This window comes from Balaenoptera borealis (assembly GCF_965194805.1).
Source record: "Balaenoptera borealis genome assembly, chromosome: 6".
Classification (NCBI taxonomy): domain Eukaryota; kingdom Metazoa; phylum Chordata; class Mammalia; order Artiodactyla; family Balaenopteridae; genus Balaenoptera; species Balaenoptera borealis.
Window position 1 is genome coordinate 59,969,390 of NC_138863.1, and position 18,547 is coordinate 59,987,936.

General features: G+C 37.4%; 1 protein-coding gene across 7 annotated transcripts in view; it reads right to left on the bottom strand.

The window, feature by feature from the left end:
- MAP3K20 (mitogen-activated protein kinase kinase kinase 20) overlaps positions 1–18,547 on the bottom strand; it is a 185,843-nt gene that overhangs the window by 62,314 nt on the left and 104,982 nt on the right. For all 7 annotated transcript variants that reach the window (XM_082397700.1, XM_082397701.1, XM_082397698.1 and 4 more), the window contains exons 5-8: positions 15,187–15,252; positions 10,955–10,983; positions 10,699–10,836; positions 4,435–4,521 (exon numbers count right to left, since the gene is read on the bottom strand). In XM_082397700.1, the coding sequence (XP_082253826.1) occupies positions 4,435–4,521; positions 10,699–10,836; positions 10,955–10,983; positions 15,187–15,252 (320 nt within the window). The remainder of the gene's footprint in view (positions 1–4,434; positions 4,522–10,698; positions 10,837–10,954; positions 10,984–15,186; positions 15,253–18,547) is intronic.

An 18,547-nucleotide genomic window follows, 5' to 3' on the forward strand; every position in this document is an offset into this window, starting at 1 on the left:
CTTAGAATCTGATTTATAAATAGCGTATTTTAAAAAATATTTTAAAAATACACTGAACATTCTATGAATGCAACTACTAAATAAAATAAATCAAGGGCAGATTGATTTTTGCATTATACATAACCTTACCAAGATTTTGGGAAAATGTTGCCTACAACAGTGTTGCTCATGGTACTGGAATCATTAATACAACCCATTTCTACTCTGCATTTGTAGCTGTTGAATTCTATTTATCCATAGGTGGAAGCATCTAAAACTGTTCCATTATCACCTCTACTGTTGTTAATACCTGAGCATTTATACATTGCAATACATATTTACTTCTTCCTTATATTACATTTAGAGCATCATGTTGACTTAAAATACAATGTTGTACTACCTCTGAATTTCATTTCAGGGAAGAAGACGAAGCATTAACATAGCTGTTATAAAGAGAACATTGGGTGTGACAGAGCTGAGAACCTCTGTACTAAGAAGATTTATTTTACAGTATTTTTTGCCAAGAAGTTTTGCAAATAAAAAACTGAAAACAATTTAGTTGGATTTGGGGGAGGCTACATATAAAACTAGAAAAACAGTTGCCTTGGCAAGAAAACAGACAATCTATATTTGGAATTAAAATAAAAATAAACCAAAATACATAAAACTTTAAAGCAAAGTAAAAAAAAAAAAAACAACTCTCCAACTTAGAGGCTACACTAAGCATTTTTAAACTTCTGGTCTCGTGATTTCATAGAATAGAGCAAGATGTAGTAAATGGTACTATTATTTTACTGTAATGCAAACTGGAAACCTTTTGATGAAGGTCAAAAGGGAAATCAAGTGTTTACTTAAAAAAAAAAAGTAAGATGGTTGGGGATGGCAACTAATAAAAACAGACAGTCATTGCAATTATGTGACGGAATGTACTCCATGTGTAATGAAAAATAAGTTTTCATAAAAGGTAACATTTTCAACATAACTTTAGCACAACATTTTCCCAAGAACTGAAATGTGAACTGGCTGAAAATGGATGTTGATCTTTTCTTACTGACAAACTTTTTAGATACCACATGTAAGACATTATAAAAAGAGACATAATTATTTTAAATTATCTGAGATGGTCAAATATCAGTTAAATCTAGACTCAGACACTTCATGTAACGGATTATTTCGGTACACTAAAAAGTACTTTAAAAGAGAATCTAAAATATTTAAGTCCTGATTACGTAACTGTGGGCATTCCTAATTCATTAAAACATCCTGAAATAACCAGATATCAGCACCAGGTTTGCAACACTACTTAAAACTTAAATATTTTAAAATAAAACAGTTTCAAATTCAAAATTAAAATATTTCCTAATCACTAAATTAGGCATGATATTTTTTAAAAAGATCATATTCTTTTTTGCACCATTTTCAACATAAGATGCAATAATTATTTTTTAAGTCAAGTTTATTATCTTATTTTAAAGTGTAGTCAAGAACAATGGATTAAGTTTTTGAGGATTTCTACGTTAACAAAGAATAGTAATTTTGCTACTTAGAATAAAACACATTTAAGCATTTATAAAGATAGAAATTATAATGCCAGAACATTCTGAATGACTACTAATTGAGTTTTATGGAAATTACAAAGGCAGATAGACATATCCGTAAGATTTTAAAAATTTGTTAGTAATACCCTCTTAATTTCATGTCTTCTATAATATAAGAGTTCACTGTTTGCTTTGTAAAGTTTAACAGTGCTTTATGGATTCTAGTTTCAATAGGATTTAATAATAGGAAAAATGATTGTTTGAAGACCTTATTTCTTTATTAAGGGTTTGGAATCAAAGGTCTTCAGATATAATTTTTAGAAAGTATTGATCTTCCTATAGATGCAAAAAGCAATCCTAAATGGTAAAACCAAATAAGGTGTAGAGTCTGGTTAACAGTAATGTATCAGTGTCAATTTTCTGGTTTTGATACTATACTATACCTATGTCTCACCAGTGGGGGAAGCAGGGTGAAGGGTACACAGAATTCTTTGTAATATTTTTGCAGCTTCCTATGAGTCTAGGATGACTAGCGTTCTAGTGTGACTAGCTCACATTTAAAATGTCTCTCTGAAAGTTAAACATGTCATTTTTTATTTCAATGAGGCCTCTTAAAAAAAATATAGCTTTCTCTTTTCAACTCAATAACCCAAGGTATTCCAGAGTAAAAATAACTAAAATAAAATAACTGGAATTTGAAGGGATTTTTATAAATTTTATTTAAGTCAAAGTCTCAATTTTATTATAAAATAAAATAAATCCTTGGGAATTATTTTAATGCTATCTCAACAGAATTTGTTTTGGTAATAAGTGCCTCCATTTATGAGGTAGAATGAAGACATTTTCTTGAATGATGACAATGGAAACTACATTTGAACTTAATTTCTATATTCTGATAAATGAAATAAATATGCAGAATGAGAACAGACAAACAAATATCCTTGTAATACCCAATTTTCATTAGGTTCATTAGAAAGTTGAGAAAAATTATTTCACCATGTGGGTTTCTTTCAAATGACTAGTTCATTTAATAAATATAGTATGTGAGGCATTTGAAGAGCCTCCATCTGTTATTAGCTGATCATGAGATCATACCATGGACACTCTACTTTAGGGGATTCCTGGGGAGAAAGGGGGAGATGGCCTCCTCATATAGCCTGCTGAGGAGATTCTGAAGGTGATTTATGGGGGATTCTCAACCCTCAAGTCAGCTACTCAAAGGTAGCTTGTAAATTCATTTTTCTCTTTGTTTCTAAAGTGCTTTAGATTCACACCTTTTCTGCCCTCCTTTAAATGAAATATTTTAAAATATTAATTACTCTGTCTTATACATATTTGGAGGGTCCAGTCAGCTTTTAAAAAAAATTTCCTCCTAGTTTATCTTGAAATGATACAGAGGGAAAAAATGACATTGAGTGTTCTGCTCCGAAGTCAACAGAAGGTCAATAATCTTCTTTACTCTATTTGTCAACCCAGAACTAAACGTCTAATCATCTCACTGGCAAAAGAAACTGAACAGAATCAAGTGGGTTCTCGTACCATGAGATAATCAGTTACCCTGTGTGTGAGGTCTGATTTAATAGCACACCAGGAATAACCATCCCATTTAATTAAAACAGGGCAGCCTCTGTGAAACAATGAGTAAGACACATTCTTGAATATAACATCTTTTTATTTTTCTTAAATTGGCAGCTCTCTCCCATCAAGTTCAGCTATCATGAACATTTCATCCATTCTCAATGGCTCAGGAGGACAAATTAATAAGGTAACCATGAATTATGTGATCTAAAATATGGAAACTTGGTTTCTCTCAGTCAATAGCAGCTTTTTGATTGATCTAGTTTGCTCCTGCGCTCACGTGGGGAGCGGATCAATCTAATTCTTTTAAAGCGTTAAAAAGGGAATATTGCTACATATTCACCGTTTTGCAAATTATTTTACCCTAAGGCTGCACCCTTCCCTTTTGTGAAGGGCACAGATAAGATGTGGAAATGAAGAAGTTTTGTGAAATAAAGTTGTTTTGCAGCGTTGCAAAGACAACTGCGTGCTTCCATTACTTGATCTAAGTTCTTATAATACCTTGATAATGGATGCTTCATCCTTATGCTGAGAATTTCCATGGCTGTGCGTTTCAGTCACAATTTTAAACCTTTCAAAATGTATTTGCTCTCTTTGATATGAATGTACCATGTTCTCTGATGTTGGCTCATAGGTCCAACTAACGGAAAGCCTCAATTTGTGGGAAGAAGAAAAGCGAGGCTGGGGACACAGCACAAACGGTGTTTACGCCACTGAAGTTCTTTTGAAATGGAAAGGCTCTGCATGAAGAAGGGAACAGTTATGCCACTGCCTCGCCAATTCCAGTGAGGAGCTCATCTTCAATGTAGTGTTCAACGTAGGTGGCAAAACTGTAATTTTTCCCTTTTTTGAAACTATTTTTTCTTCTTTTATTTTTGAAATTCTCATCTAAGCGACAGTTTCTTGTACTATAGTGACTCCTGCTGGGAGAGGTAAGTTGAAGTAGCTGAAGGTCTCTTACAGATATATCAACTCCCGGACAGTAAAAAAGATGTCCTAAACGCAGGAGATGGAGTTAAAACTGTTCCCCTACCTTGGACGCAATGGCTTCTTTCATCACTAAGAACAAACCCCTAGGTTTTACAATTGAGACTGAGAAACTAGTACAGTACTTGTACAATTTTTGATCTACAGCATCACGACGTGAAGCTGCAACAATTAGATGTAAAGGGTCCATTCATGAGGAATAACATCACTTTGACCCTTTGTGTTAGCTCCTACTGCTAATCTTTCCATAAGCGTGAACTTACTTTCAATTTGAAGAAGATGAAAAAGTCTTTTGCAAAACCCCAATACTGTTTTCTGATCTATGTACCTGAATGGAGAATCGCAGTCTTACCTCGTTTTTTTCCACTACAAGCCAAGCTACTTGTAATCCTTCCAGACCTTTAAAGGGGACCTCCCTTGTTAGCATCTCCCAGAGAACCTGGAACAAAAAGAAAATGGAATTTTTATTCTTGTACTTCATATTTTTGGTATATTACTGAAACTTTAACATTTAACTGTATCCAGTTACCAGGCACAACCAACTCCATCTGGAGAAACTTGGGCAAAATGTATATATTCATGCAGAGGACTTCTTCCATATATTTTATATATATATATTTTTTTTAGTTGTTGTTGCTGTTCTTTTTTTATATTAAAGACAAAAAATCTGGTTTAGGAATTAGAATGTCTAGAGCCAGGCTTAAAAGTTCATGAAACCAGTGGGCCTCAGTGATTTAACTTTATCTTGTAAATTAACAGAATTCTCATGTATCACCATAAACTAGATTTTATATTTTGTTGGTCAAAACTCTTTGCACCTTCAATCTCTGATAAATTGCTCTATAAGATAATAACTGGGAATTCAACCATATTTTCAAAGGTTCAATAATGGTCTCATAAAAAAAAAAAAATCGAGCACCAAATCCAAATCACTGGCTATACCACTTACTCCACAATGGTAGGTACTCGCCAAACTGTAACATTTAGATTTCGTGCTTTGGAGAAATCTCTCTCAAAATGAGTCAGTCTAAGGGATTCATTTTCCTCCACTTACCACATAATTTATTATACTATATTCTAAAATGTAATAAACGCCTTATATATACACATATATAGGCTGTGTATGCGTGTGTGTTCATGTGTGTGCAAATTTATGTTTGTGTTATCTCTCTGCAATCCTTGAGATTAGCAGGATTAATAAATCTGTACTGGAACACCCAAGCAAAGCAAACTGATGCTGGAAATGCTGAAAACAGCCAATGATTTTGTATTCTCTTTCAACTCTGAGTAATGGAGATTTTTACATTCAGTTTCTTTCTTTCTTTATACAAATGAGTATTAAGATTTGAATCTACCAATACTTTTGTGAAGTGCAAAAACAATTATAATTTTATCAATAATAATCGTAATAATAACAACCACTATCATTTATTGAGTGATTATGTTCCAGTTACTCTGTTAAACCCTTTTGGTATGTTATCATGATTAATCTCAATCCCATCAGAGAGGTATCATTCTCATTGTATAGATGAGGAAACTAAGGCTTAAGGAAGTTAAATAAACTTGCCCAAAGGCACTGAGTTATCAGGTGGCAGAGCTAGAATATGAATTTGCTGTCTCACCCCTGAAGGTCAAGGTCTTGACCACATGTAATTGTAGAGAGGGGAGAGCTACAGTATAAGAGAGAATGCAGCGGGCCCTAGTTTCGGTACGGAGCCATGGCAGAAGCGAATTCAGCACCTCTGATTTACACTTCTGTTGTTCTAAAAACAAAAACCCATTTCTAAATAAGAATGTAGATTGAGGATATATACACTATTCAAGGGAATCCAATATCCACTATTTCCTCAGCCAGCGCTCGGTCTTATTGGAGCCGTAACATGTTAAATGAATTCTGGCTAATACGAAGATAATTAGCAGCAAAATCAGGGAAATCGGCAGATGCTGCTCAAGCAGGAGGAAAAGAAATTCACTGAAGCCTCTTTGGGTTTTTAATCAAGTGTGTCAGGTACTTCTTTAGAAGAGCTACTGAATAATTCTATCTGAGTCACAGAAGTGCTTAGGAAAAGGTAAGGGGCATCCCAGAAGGGGATGATTCCAGCAAACACTGAAAGTAAAGAGAGGGTGAGAACTAGAACGGGCATGTGGTCACCTGACACAGGGCGGCACGGGGGTGGGGTGGGGGACAGAGGCAGCAAGAGGGCTGAGCAGGAAATGAAGCGCCTCAGTTTGTTGCAATTACCACCGTCCCGGTGTTGGGATTGGGGAGGGGAAGGCGTATGAAGGGCAAGTAGGTGAATGGATTTGGCATTCCTAAGGAGAATGGGAAGAATGACTGCCTCAGATAAATCTAACGCCCTGGACCCCAAAACGTCTGGATAAGCAGCCTTGCACCCCTCCTTCTGGAGGCTGGCCGGCCTGCACAATACACTGCACGTGCGCACACAGGCACAAAGGCGGCCTGGGCTTTGTGGGGTAAGATGCAGAACCAAGAGCCTGGGGAGTGACACCAGAAAAAGATTTATGTCATTCTTTATCCCAAAATATTCAGTTGGAAAGTGTCCAAAAATCTAATAAGACCCGAGTTATATTTCTCCGAGGGTTCTAATCCTGGAAAAAATAAGTTTCATTCTACTCCCTCTCTGTGTCTCTAAAGAGCTACCACAGCTGAGGGAGCCACTTGATGGATGTGAAACTGGCAAGGATGACGGGGATGGTGTCCTTAAGCACTGGGTCCTGAAGCCCAAATGAGGTCTTTAGTTTAATTCCACGATCAGCACATCTCAAGATTTCCTATTATTTATTCACCATTCAGAAATGTGTCAAAAAAGTAGGTGGTATGAGATAGGACAACAGCTTTTTCTACTGAACAAAATGACATTTGGCACAAAAAATGTAACTTTGTTGAGGAAGTCACTTAGAGGTCAAAAAGTGTATTAAACCATGACTGAAAATATCAGTTATGGAAAATGCAGGCCAAACATTATTGTGATCTTTCACCTTAAAAATATTTTCCAACTCATTTTATATTGAGACGTCCCCATGTTTAAACTGGGTTCACAAGGGAAATTTCTATTTTCAGTTTACAGAAGAGAAACTTGGACAAGGCTGTGTACTTTTCCTGCCTTTTCTTTTACAAACAATGGAAAGCCATTACCTGAGCCGGGCTGGTTCTGGAACAGGGCTCAGAGACAAGTGAGGCAGTGATGCTTGCTCTTAAGCCACTCTATTTTCAAAGCTGGTTTTGGCTGAGAAGCTTCTGAGAAGGTAATCCTTTCTGCATTGTCATTAGGAGAGCTTTGTTTTTAAAGAGTGGCTAGGTCTTGAGTTCTCAGAAGGCTAATTCTTCAATGATTTTGGCTCTCCTGAAGTCTTTTCTTTTTCGTGGATAATATCCTAAACACTCCTGGTTTAGTCCTTCAAGAGAAGTCACCAGAAGGGGACAGAAAAAAATCTAGTGCCTTATAAAACAGAAACAATTTCCTGCCTAGCGAAGCTTACCAGCACAGAAGCAAGGATCACAAGATCCATTTCTGGCATTTCACCAGCACGTTTATTTCAGGGCTATACAAGGCTGGCTAGTCTCCTCATGTGTTAAGAAACAGAGGTCAATTAAACTGGGGAGGGCTAGGGACTTTGAGACTATGAAGGGCTAAATTCTTACAGCAAGTCTGAGAAAGAAAAATAAAAAGCAAACATATATTGGGGTTTTGGGGATGGGTTTCAAAAAAGGGACAACTGTTTTTTATGTTCTTATTCATCTGCATGTGACTGCTGTGTGGGTGGGAGCTCAATTAATGGAACAGGCTTTTAATGAACCCTGGTATGTTTTCTGCAAACAGATGCACCTACTGACAAAGGAGTTCTGGTTACTCACCTGTTTTGAAAGGACATCAAAAATTCTAAATGCCCGCATTGCTCTCCTAGATAGATATCATTTTCAAGGTTTATGCACTACAAACTTCTACAACTAACATGTCCCCTACCTTAATAACTGTCCTCTACTGCTCTTTTAGGGAGTACATACTTTGGACACGTAACGCTATTTTCATTAAAAAAAAAACTGTGATTGTTTAAACAAAAAGGCTCAGTAAGCATGCCTTGTACTTTTTCCTTGACTAATGGTGTTAATTGACAGTACTATGGGAAGGGGTCAGAATTAAATAAAATCCTGATTTGTCATTTATAACTAAATGAGCACATGTGCACTTTTCTGAATGGAATTCTGCTGATGCAGCTATGGGCTAAGAATAACCATCATTCCGAGTAAACCCCTCTCTTTAAGATAGCAAAAGAGTAGCCCCTGCTTTAAAACTAACATGCAATGGGAAAGAGTGAGAATTGTGGTCCCTTATCAAAATACTAGGAACCGTTCTTCAGCGATGTGGCTTGTCTTCCAATCTGGAATAAGAGGGTTCCACAGGGGTCTCAAATGTCAGTCCGCTACAGATGGCAGAGTGGTTTTAACGGTTTTAAAGAGTTGTAAAAAACAAAAGAATATGCAACAGAGACTGTAAGTGGCCCTTCATAGTCTAAAATATTTACTCTCTGGCCTTTATAGAAAAAGTTTGCTGGCTCCTGTTTCCACAGGATAAAATGAGACACTAGTCCCAAGGAGCAGGCAAAGTAAAATTTAAATTGCCCTAAGTTGGTGTCTAGCGCAGTGCCTGACACAATAAATAGATTTTTGCTTAAAAATGAGGAACAGAACTTCATTAAGAGGAAATCATCTCACAAAAAGTCTTAAATCGCAACAAATTTCCCCATTTTCAGACTCCCCAGCAGATGATTTGTAGGATGGTTAGAACGTAGTAACTTTTGACATACGGGACCAGCTTTAGAATATATTTCTTTAGGAACTTTTGGTTTTTTCCCGTTCTTTTGATAAGAATTATTTGATCACTGTCTAAAATAGGTTATAGCCTTCATCCTTAGAAACACACAGAATTAAGGAAAATTCGGTATTTAACCTGATGCTACTACTGTCTTCCAACTTTTACAATTCTAGCCTTTCATCAAAAACATATATTTCATTCAAGAAATGATTTTTTTCAAATAGCCAACAAAACTGATATTATATTAATTTGGTAGACATAAGATGTAGTAATGATTTAGAAAGCTAGCTAACTGAAACCAGCCCAGAACTTACTGAGGCTAGCAGTAATTACCTAGAGACTGATGAACTCTAAAGAAAAAGGAATGGGTTTGACGGTGTTGGTCTCCTCCTGTGCTGTCAGCTATCACCTTCAGTTGAAAACACAGAAGTTCAGGAAGAAGAGGCATGTTGATTTGGTCTAAAGTTAGACTGCTTTTTCCCCATTATTATGAAAGTCTCCTTTTAAGAAGTTATAAAATAGAGAGGCAATATGATCAGGAGATGAGAGGCGAAGACAGGGGGTTCCAAACACTGTTTTGGACTTTTTAAAGGAAATACAGCATTTTTAGGGATAAAAAACTTATCCTCAAAAAAGGGCAACAAATAAATTCCTTCCTCCACCAAGGAACCTCCCCGCCCACTCTCCCCTCCCTGCCTCTCCTCCCCCATTGCCCCCACTTCTTTCTCTCTGCTAATTCAGATACAACTTATTCCTCAAGAATGATCCATCTTAAAACTCCTTCTCTAGGGCTTCCCTGGTGGCGCAGTGGTTGAGAATCTGCCTGCCAATGCAGGGGACACGGGTTCGAGCCCTGGTCTGGGAAGATCCCACATGCCGCGGAGCAGCTAGGCCCGTGAGCCACAATTACTGAGCCTGCGCGTCTGGAGCCTGTGCTCCGCAACAAGAGAGGCCGCGATGGTGAGAGGCCCGCGCACCGCAATGAAGAGTGGCCCCCCGCTTGCCGCGGCTGGGGAAAGCCCTCGCACAGAAATGAGGACCCAACACAGCCATAAATTAATTAATTAATTAATTTAAACAAAAAACAAACAACAAAAAAAAACTCCTTCTCTAGCATCTTCTGCTCCTTCACTGATTCATTCCTGTGGTCTCTATTCCTTGAGCATCCCACCTCCTGAACCGCACATTATTCTGTTCTTGTAACTATGTTGCTCTGCTGGTATTCTTACCTGAGACCTTAGATTCATGCTTCAGATAGCCATTGCAGCAGACATGGACAAGGCTATGTGCTAGATGATAAGCACATTTTCTCCTGTATTCTCCAGAAATTCACTAATCAGTTTAATGGTTGACATTTCCTGTTAATTAACTCATTTGGCAGATCGACTGGTGGTTTTTTGAGCAACACATTACAATGAAGTCCTGTTCCACATTGTATCCACTGACTTACAGAGATATTCTACAGACATATGTCCACCCAGGAAGGCACTCTCCACAGGAGGGCATCAGGCCCAACACTATTTTAGGTTCCATCTAAATTTGCTTCTTGCAGATGGCACTGGCTTCTTCTCAACACAGGACAAAATAACTCAGATGCATAAAAATGATCAAAGGAAACCTTCTAGTAATTAGAAAATATTCTCTCTGTTGCCACTGCTCTGGGCATTCCACCAGAAACAGCGTCATGGTTTTAAAACTGTGTTAAATTGTTATACCCTGCTTCTGTAAGTTGTTTGCTTTTCGCATGTCCTTTAGCAACAAAAAATGAGAAGTGAACTCACCACACCATAGGAATATGTGTCACAAGTTTCAGAAACAGGGAGACTCTGGATAACTTCTGGAGCCATCCACGGGAAAGTTCCAACCAAGGACATGTGCGTTGTGTGGTTATGGAACCGAGAGGCACCAAAATCACAGATCTGAGAAAAGAGAAACGAGTATCAACTTTTAACTCACTGACTAATAAAAGAATTACCAGTCACAAAACCTACATCTGAAATTAATGAAATTTTTAAAAATTAAAATAAAGAGTCCTACCTTCAACACCCCATCAGCAGCAATAACAACTAAAAGGAAAAAAAAAAAAGATAAATTATGAAACTCATCTAATTTGAGTTATACTGAAAAAAATTATAAACTTCTATTTCTATCTTCCATATGGCATTATGAAAGGTAAAATCAAAGTATTTACTGCACTGAAGATTTTGTAAAAAGGAGCTGACATTAAAATAAAAATACAAAACTAATTCTATGAGGTGCTGATTAAAAAAAGGCTTCAAAATACTGGTTTAAATTAAATGCAGTAGTGTGGAGCAAAAAAGGCATAGATTAGTAGTAGTCAAGAGAACCAAATTTTTACTTGGGTTCTGCCACTAGACTGTCAACATGATACTGAGGAATAATTAGCATTATTACTTCATGGTATATATGGTTTTTCCTCCCAGTTGAAGAGTAATTTTCTTGAAGGCAGAGATAATACTCATTTATTTACTTATTCATACATTCATTCATTTAACAAATATTTGTTGAGCATATACTATGGGCAAGGCCATGTACTATGTTCTAGCAGAGGAAGGTGAGCAAGACTGGCATTGTCTCAGCTCTGGTAGAGATCACAGTCTAATGGTAAAGACAGTTAAACATCTATAATAAAGTGGGATAAGTTCCATGATGAGAGGCATGGAGACTGCCATAGGACCAAAGAGCAGTCTAAGAAGTCAAAGTGTAAGGAGGTTGAAGTTTCCTGGAAGAAATGATGCTATGCTAAACAGAAAGAGGAGACCCGGGGGAGGAAAGCGGTTTTCTAAGCAGAAGAGTGAGCTTGTGCAAAAGGTCAGGAGCAGAGGAAAAGGCATGCAATTTTGGAGAGCACAGGCCAGGTCCAGAAGAGCCTTTGTGAGAAACGGAAAGGCAATGAATGATTTTAAGCGGAGGAATGAAATGGTCAAATGTGCAGAGGGGAACAGAACACAGGTAAGGAGATCACTGTGCGCACCAGTGTTGTAGTCCAAGAGAGGTGAGGACGCCTGCACTAAGGCTGTGGCAAAGGACAGGAGAGAAGTGGACCGAGTCAAGAAACAGCTAGGAAGCAGAATCAACTGGGCTTGGATAATTGGCTATGGGGCAGGAGGAGGAGAACTCAAAGAGGAAATAAAATAGAGGCAATACAGCATAACGGTTAGAACAGGACCTCTGCAATCAAACCGTAATTCCTTTTTATTTGATTACTGGATTAGGCAACTGGTATTGTCACTCACTGAGAAAGGGAATGCAGGAATCATTTTTTGGGCGGTAGGCAGAAGATGAAAAGATCAACTTGGACACAATACATTTTAGGGTCACACAAGATACGTATGTGAATATGTTCAATAAGCAGATAGATATATAGTTTTGAAGATGAGATCTATTTGAGAGTGTTAAGATGTAGTTGGGGCTTTTATGGGAGTGGGCGAATAAGAGCATAAGAAGGGAGGAGGCCAAGGGCAGAATCCTGAAGAAATGTTTCTAGCCTTTCCTTTGTAAGCCACACTGTGTCTTGAACATGGTAGTTTAGCAATACTTATTAGCTGTTACTAATGACCTTGATAAGTGGAGAAAATAACCTTTGCATGATCCAATACACAGAAATAGTCTAAGGGTAAATTTGATACTATATATAATAAGCTATACATTTTTTCAAATAAAAATATAAATATTGTTAAACTATATTCAGTTATTTAAAAAATACTTCTACTACTTTTTTTTGATTATAAGATTAATAAGTGTTCATTTAAAAAAGTCTAACATTATAAATCTGTGTAACTTAGGGCTTCCCTGGTGGCGCAGTGGTTGAGAATCCACCTGCCAATGCAGGGGACATGGGTTCGATCCCTGGTCCGGAAAGATCCCACATGCCGCGGAGCAACTAAGCCCGTGCGCCACAACTAACTGAGCCTGCGCTCTAGAGCCCATGCTCCGCAACAAGAGAAGCCACCGCAATGAGAAGTCCACGCACCGCAAAGAAGAGTAGTCGCCGCTCGCCACAACTAGAGAAAGCCCGTGCACAGCAACGAAGACCCCACACAGCCAAAAATAAATAAATATAATAAATAAATTAAAAATAAATAAATAAATCTATATAACTTAGAAAATGAAAGTCCTACTATTCTGTCTCCACCCCCCCAAAACTGTTAAAAGTTTGATCTATATTGTTTCAATGTGTATGTGTTTTCCCATCAAGTAATTACACAAACTGTAATTTTTGGCTGCGTTGGGTCTTCGTTGCTGTGCGTGGGCTTTCTCTAGTTGCAGCAAGCAGGGGCTACTCATCGTTGCAGTGCACAGGCTTCCCATTGCGGTGGCTTCTCTTGTTGCGGAGCATGGGCTCTAGGCGTGCGGGCTTCCATAGTTGTGGCACGTGGGCTCAGTAGTTGTGGCTCGCAGGCTCTAGAGTGCAGGCTCAGCAGTTGCGGGGCATGGGCTTAGTTGCTCCGCGGCATGTGGGATCTTCCCGGACCAGGGCTCATATCCATGTCCCCCTGCACTGGCAGGCAGATTCTTAACCACTGTGCCACCAGGGAAGCCCCCAAAGTGTAATTTTTAAAAATGGGAACATTCTCCATTGTTAGTCTTCATAATGACATCTTGGATAATTTAACCATTCTTCTCTCATGGGATATTTAGGATACACAGATAAACTAGATTAAAAGGAGAGATGTTAAACAACTTATTTAGATTGAAATTCTGAGCAAGAACTGAAGATGTACAAAGTCATAAAACTCTGATACTTCCTACTAGATTCTGTATTATTTCCTAATGACCTCCTGCTAGCCAATATATATTAAAAGTGTTTAGCTCCAGGAAGCTTATGTCTAAGAAAAGCCAAAGGATAAGTGATGAAGCCTAGAAAAGGGCAAGAACAATCAGCCAAAGTGAACTGTCAGGGTCAGGGTGCTGGTCCAACCTGGACTGCTGAGGAGTGGCAGCTGCCGACAACTTCCCCTTCTCCACCCCCGCAAGCATCATGGTCCTGGGCAGCTGGTTGGATTCCTGAGTTCTCTTCCTCCGCTGACCAGGACTACCCATTCTAAGGATCACACTATTAGTAGTTACCCATTGTAACTGCAGTGATTTAAAGATTTTCTAAAAATAAATTGTTTTCCTCCTCCTCCATACTTAGAAGAATCACTTAGAAAGCAAGTAAAAAATTAAAGCATGTAAATGAATTGATAGCAAGATTTTTTGTTTTTAAGTAGCAAACTCTGAGGCAAACTCTGAGTGCTGGCTAGCTACATAATCCCACTGCCTTTCTCCATTAATTTTCAAGTGATGTAATGGACAAAGCATGCTATTACCACTCCTACTTGAAGGTAACATCTAATCCTGCCATTTAAAAGTGCTCACTCTCCGAATTATAAAATACAGGATCATAAATAAACTTTAGCAAGTAGAGAAGAAGAAAAAGAAAGCTCTTACTTTCCAAACCTGTGCATCATTTTTGGGCACTCCTTCAGGTAATATGAGTGACATAAAAAATTTACACCAGGACTTCCCTAGTGGCGCAGTGGTTGAGAATCTGCCTGATAATGCAGGGGACAGGGGTTCGAGCCCTGGTCTGGGAAGATCCCACATGCCGTGGAGCAACTAGGCCCGTGAGCCACAACTACTGAGCCTGCGCGTCTGGAGCCTGTGCTCCGTAACAAGAGAGGCCACGATAGTGAGAGGCCCGCGAACCGCAATGAAGAGTGGCCCCCGCTTGCCGCAACTAGAGAAAGCCCTCGCACAGAAATGAAGACCCAACACAGCCAAAAATAAATAAATAAAAATAAATTAAAAAAAAAATTTACGCCAAGTAACTCAGGAGTAACAATAACAAAACTCCAAACTGCTAGTACAGAGAGCCATCTAAAAATAGAAGACTAGAAATACACAACTATGTGCTTTGACCAGCAATACCTGTTTTAGAAAATGATTCTAGAGAAATAATTAGGGATGTGTTGAAAATTTCTACTGAGAAGTATTAACTTCAACATTTCCTATCATAGAAAAAATAATGTAAACAACCCAAATGTCCATATTCTGTGCTACTTATACAGTGGAACACTATGCAGCCTCTTGAAATAATGTGGAGGATTTTCACATTTATTAATAGAGGAAAGATTTTCACAGTATCAGCAGTGAGTCAAAAGAGCAGGTTACAAAAGATATGGAAAGCATGATGCCTATTTCTATACAACGGTGCATGTATTTTATAATAAAATAGGTAAAATAAAAAAGTATGACTACGTTACCATTTCTTGACTTCAGATCTCTGTGAATCACCTTGACAGGAGCCTCCATATGTAAATAGTGCATTCCTTTTAGTACAAAAAGGAAGAAAGGCCTATTAATATAATTTTTCAACATTGCATCAGTATTACCTTTCTATTTTAAACATCAGTATTACTTTCCATATTTTTGCAAAGGATTTAATAGCAAAAAATAAATTCATGTGCTCTGTTTTTCCATGATGGATAAAATAGGGACAGGATATGCCCACATTAGGATAATTTATATGCTAAGAAAAATTTATGTGCTTTAACCTCTTAGAAGTTGGAATTTGATTGTGGATAAAGTGAGCTTCTTATAATACCCAATAAGGACACCTTAATTTTCTGGAGTCTGCACGAAAACAGCACAGATACCACTGGAAGAAAGGCTCCAATGACTAAGGTTATTCTATACTACCAACCGCCTTCTAAATCAGCCAAAGTTCTGACCAAAAATTTCAGTTTTCATTTGCATGTCTGCAGTTACCCAGTGCAGCTTGGTTTCTCAGTACTCATTCCAGTAAGACCCCAGGAGTGGAGGTGGGGTAGGGGTGGGGAGAACTGGTTGGATTCATTAGTTGTGGTTGGTAAAGGATTTGGGGATCCTCAGATAGAAAAATAGACAGTAGTTACAAAATATTTTATTCTTCTTACAAGGATAAATCTTCGAGATAATCTATATTTAAATGTACTCTAAAATTCTCTACAACATATTGAAAATCAGGTTACTTCAGTAAATTGGATGTATATAGAGTTTTATTATTTTGAATAAAAAAATGACTCTTTCCCAGTATTTATATAGTCTATCCCCTTAGAATAAAGAACAAGAGCATTTTCTACTGAAACATTTCCTCTCTTTATTTCTCAAGTTGTCTTTTCTAAACAATGGAATAGCCCCCTCACCCCAATCAAACAGGTTCCTTTGGTTAATGAACTATCTATTGAACAATAATTTAATAACTAGGCCTTGGTTCTTTTTTTCAGTATATAGAAAATTTCAGTTTTATAAAGGCTAATTTTAAAAATAATCTATTATTTTATACTATTCTGATTATTATATAGTGAAGAATCATGAAAGAACATAGAAAAATTTAAACTCTTGCCATATAAAGATATTACTGAAGAGTCAACAAAAGTGTTAGTAATTCAAATGATCTTAAACAAGATATAACTGGAATAAAAGAAATATTTCTTCTAATATTAAGTTCTACATATTCTAAGCTGTGAAAATTCAAAAGCTACAACTCAGGTAACTTTTAATAATTTTTATGACAGAATTTCATAGTTATTTCTCTTTTTCTTTAAGAATCAAATTCCTGAATAATTTTTCAGGTAGAAACTATTTAATTACTATTAGAGGTATACCTAGATCGTTTCTACATTTGCTGACAATAAAGAATTTCAAAAAACGCTCAAGCAAAAAAGTTTTAAATACAGTCACTTTTCTTCCTCATGGCAGATATTACGAGAAAAAGTATTGTAAATTATTTGTGTATAACATATAGTATACATTTATAGAATATTTAGTGTACATAAACAGTTGTAATCAAAATCATGTAAAATTCTATTTAATGTGTTTTTATAGACCTATCTACAATTCTGTCTGCCTTATTTTTATTGCAAAAAAATAGGAATGCTGAAAAATATTTTCATCAATTTTAAGATTCAGAGTTTCCTAAAAAAAGATTTCACAGGAGTCACTGGGGAGATTTGGAATCAATGATGACCATTTGGAGATTGGATCCTGGTTTATTTGCTTTAATTGTTCCTTTTACCCATTGTTGACTGACTTGTAGCAATTTCAGATATACTGGCTGGTCTGCCCTCCATCCCTCTTCCCACCCAGAAAGAAGAGAATCTTTTTTTTTGCCTTTTAGGAGGTTTTCTCTTTGCAGTAATGTTAAGCAATGCCTATTTCAAAATGCACGAATCCACTCTTATTTGAAATGAATTATTCATCCTTTGATTTCTCAACATCTTGTTGCTTCAGTGGCTTCAGTCATGGTCAAACTGAAGGGCACAGCTGAATTCAAAATGGAATCAACAAAAATCAAGCCTTCCTATTTCATCTCCAAGTTCTACACATAGCTTTATCAGAGAGGGTAGCAGTCATTCTGAAAGCATTGATTTCTTCTTCCTTTCGTAGGCCATTTTAAGTATTAAGTATTACTTGTGACTACACATAAACGAGTCTCTTCTCTGCCTCACGCTTCTCACCTGAGTCCAAACACATTAGAACTTGCCTTTCAGATTAATTCATCAGCTACCAAAAAGTGATTTTATTACCGTGTGGTTCTGGACACTCCCATTTTCTCCATCCCTATTTTTTATCTCTAGTTCCAGTGTGCTATTTAGTCCTGTTCCTCCTCTTCCTTGTCCTTCTGATACAGAGTGCCAGGGCTCTTGAGAAACCACAGGAATGACTGAGCTAATCTGGAGCCAAAGGACTTGCCCTACAGACAGGGACTGTTGCAGGGGAAGGGACCAGGAGGGATGAGGTTTACAGGGTGGGGGCCAGAGAAGCTTAAGTGGAGGGTGTACAGCTGGAAGCTGAGTGACTGGTGTCGGTTGATTTGTTTGCTGTCTATCCATCCTAAGTGCCATTAAGTAATAAGATGGGTGTAATTGGCTGAGCACCCTAAATGCAAATGTCTGTAAGGTGAAGTGTTTTAAGTCAAGGACTGCTTGTATATGTATTTACATTTCTGTAAGTGTATTTCCACAATGCTTCAGGCAGTTTCCAATAATAGCACATTACCCTGCTTACAAACAGGTGGCCTACTGATATGCAGAGAAGTGGCTATGACGTTACATGAAAATGTCTTGAAGAATGTGAAATTTTAAGGCTGATTGGAGACGTCTGATGCATGAATACACAATTAAGTTAATTAACACAGCCAAAGCCTTAGGTACACCATCCTAAACATAGAGCTTATTATTCTTATAAGGTAATGAAGTATCACTCAAGCAGCAGCATTTAGCATGAAACTTTTTTTTTTTTTAATTTTCACTTTCTCCATTTGAAGAATTTGGCAGGTGTTGATGAAACTTAAAGCAGACAAGATAATTCCCCAAAGGAAAGGCTATTACTTTTGGAAGTCCCTGTGTGACTTCCCAGTGAAAGCAAAGTATGAGTTGCTTTCCTGATTGGATGCTAAATATCCCTTTATTTGCTTTGTAAAGAGATGTTGGTAGAGATTGGAGCAGCAAAATGCAAAGGAGTTAATTGCTCCAGTAAAATTTGGAAAGACTTGCTTTCTAGGGGTTGCTAGAATACAAACGTAACCATCAGCATTCATTATTTAGATTAAGTTGTTTCCAAAGCAACTTTGACAGTTATAAA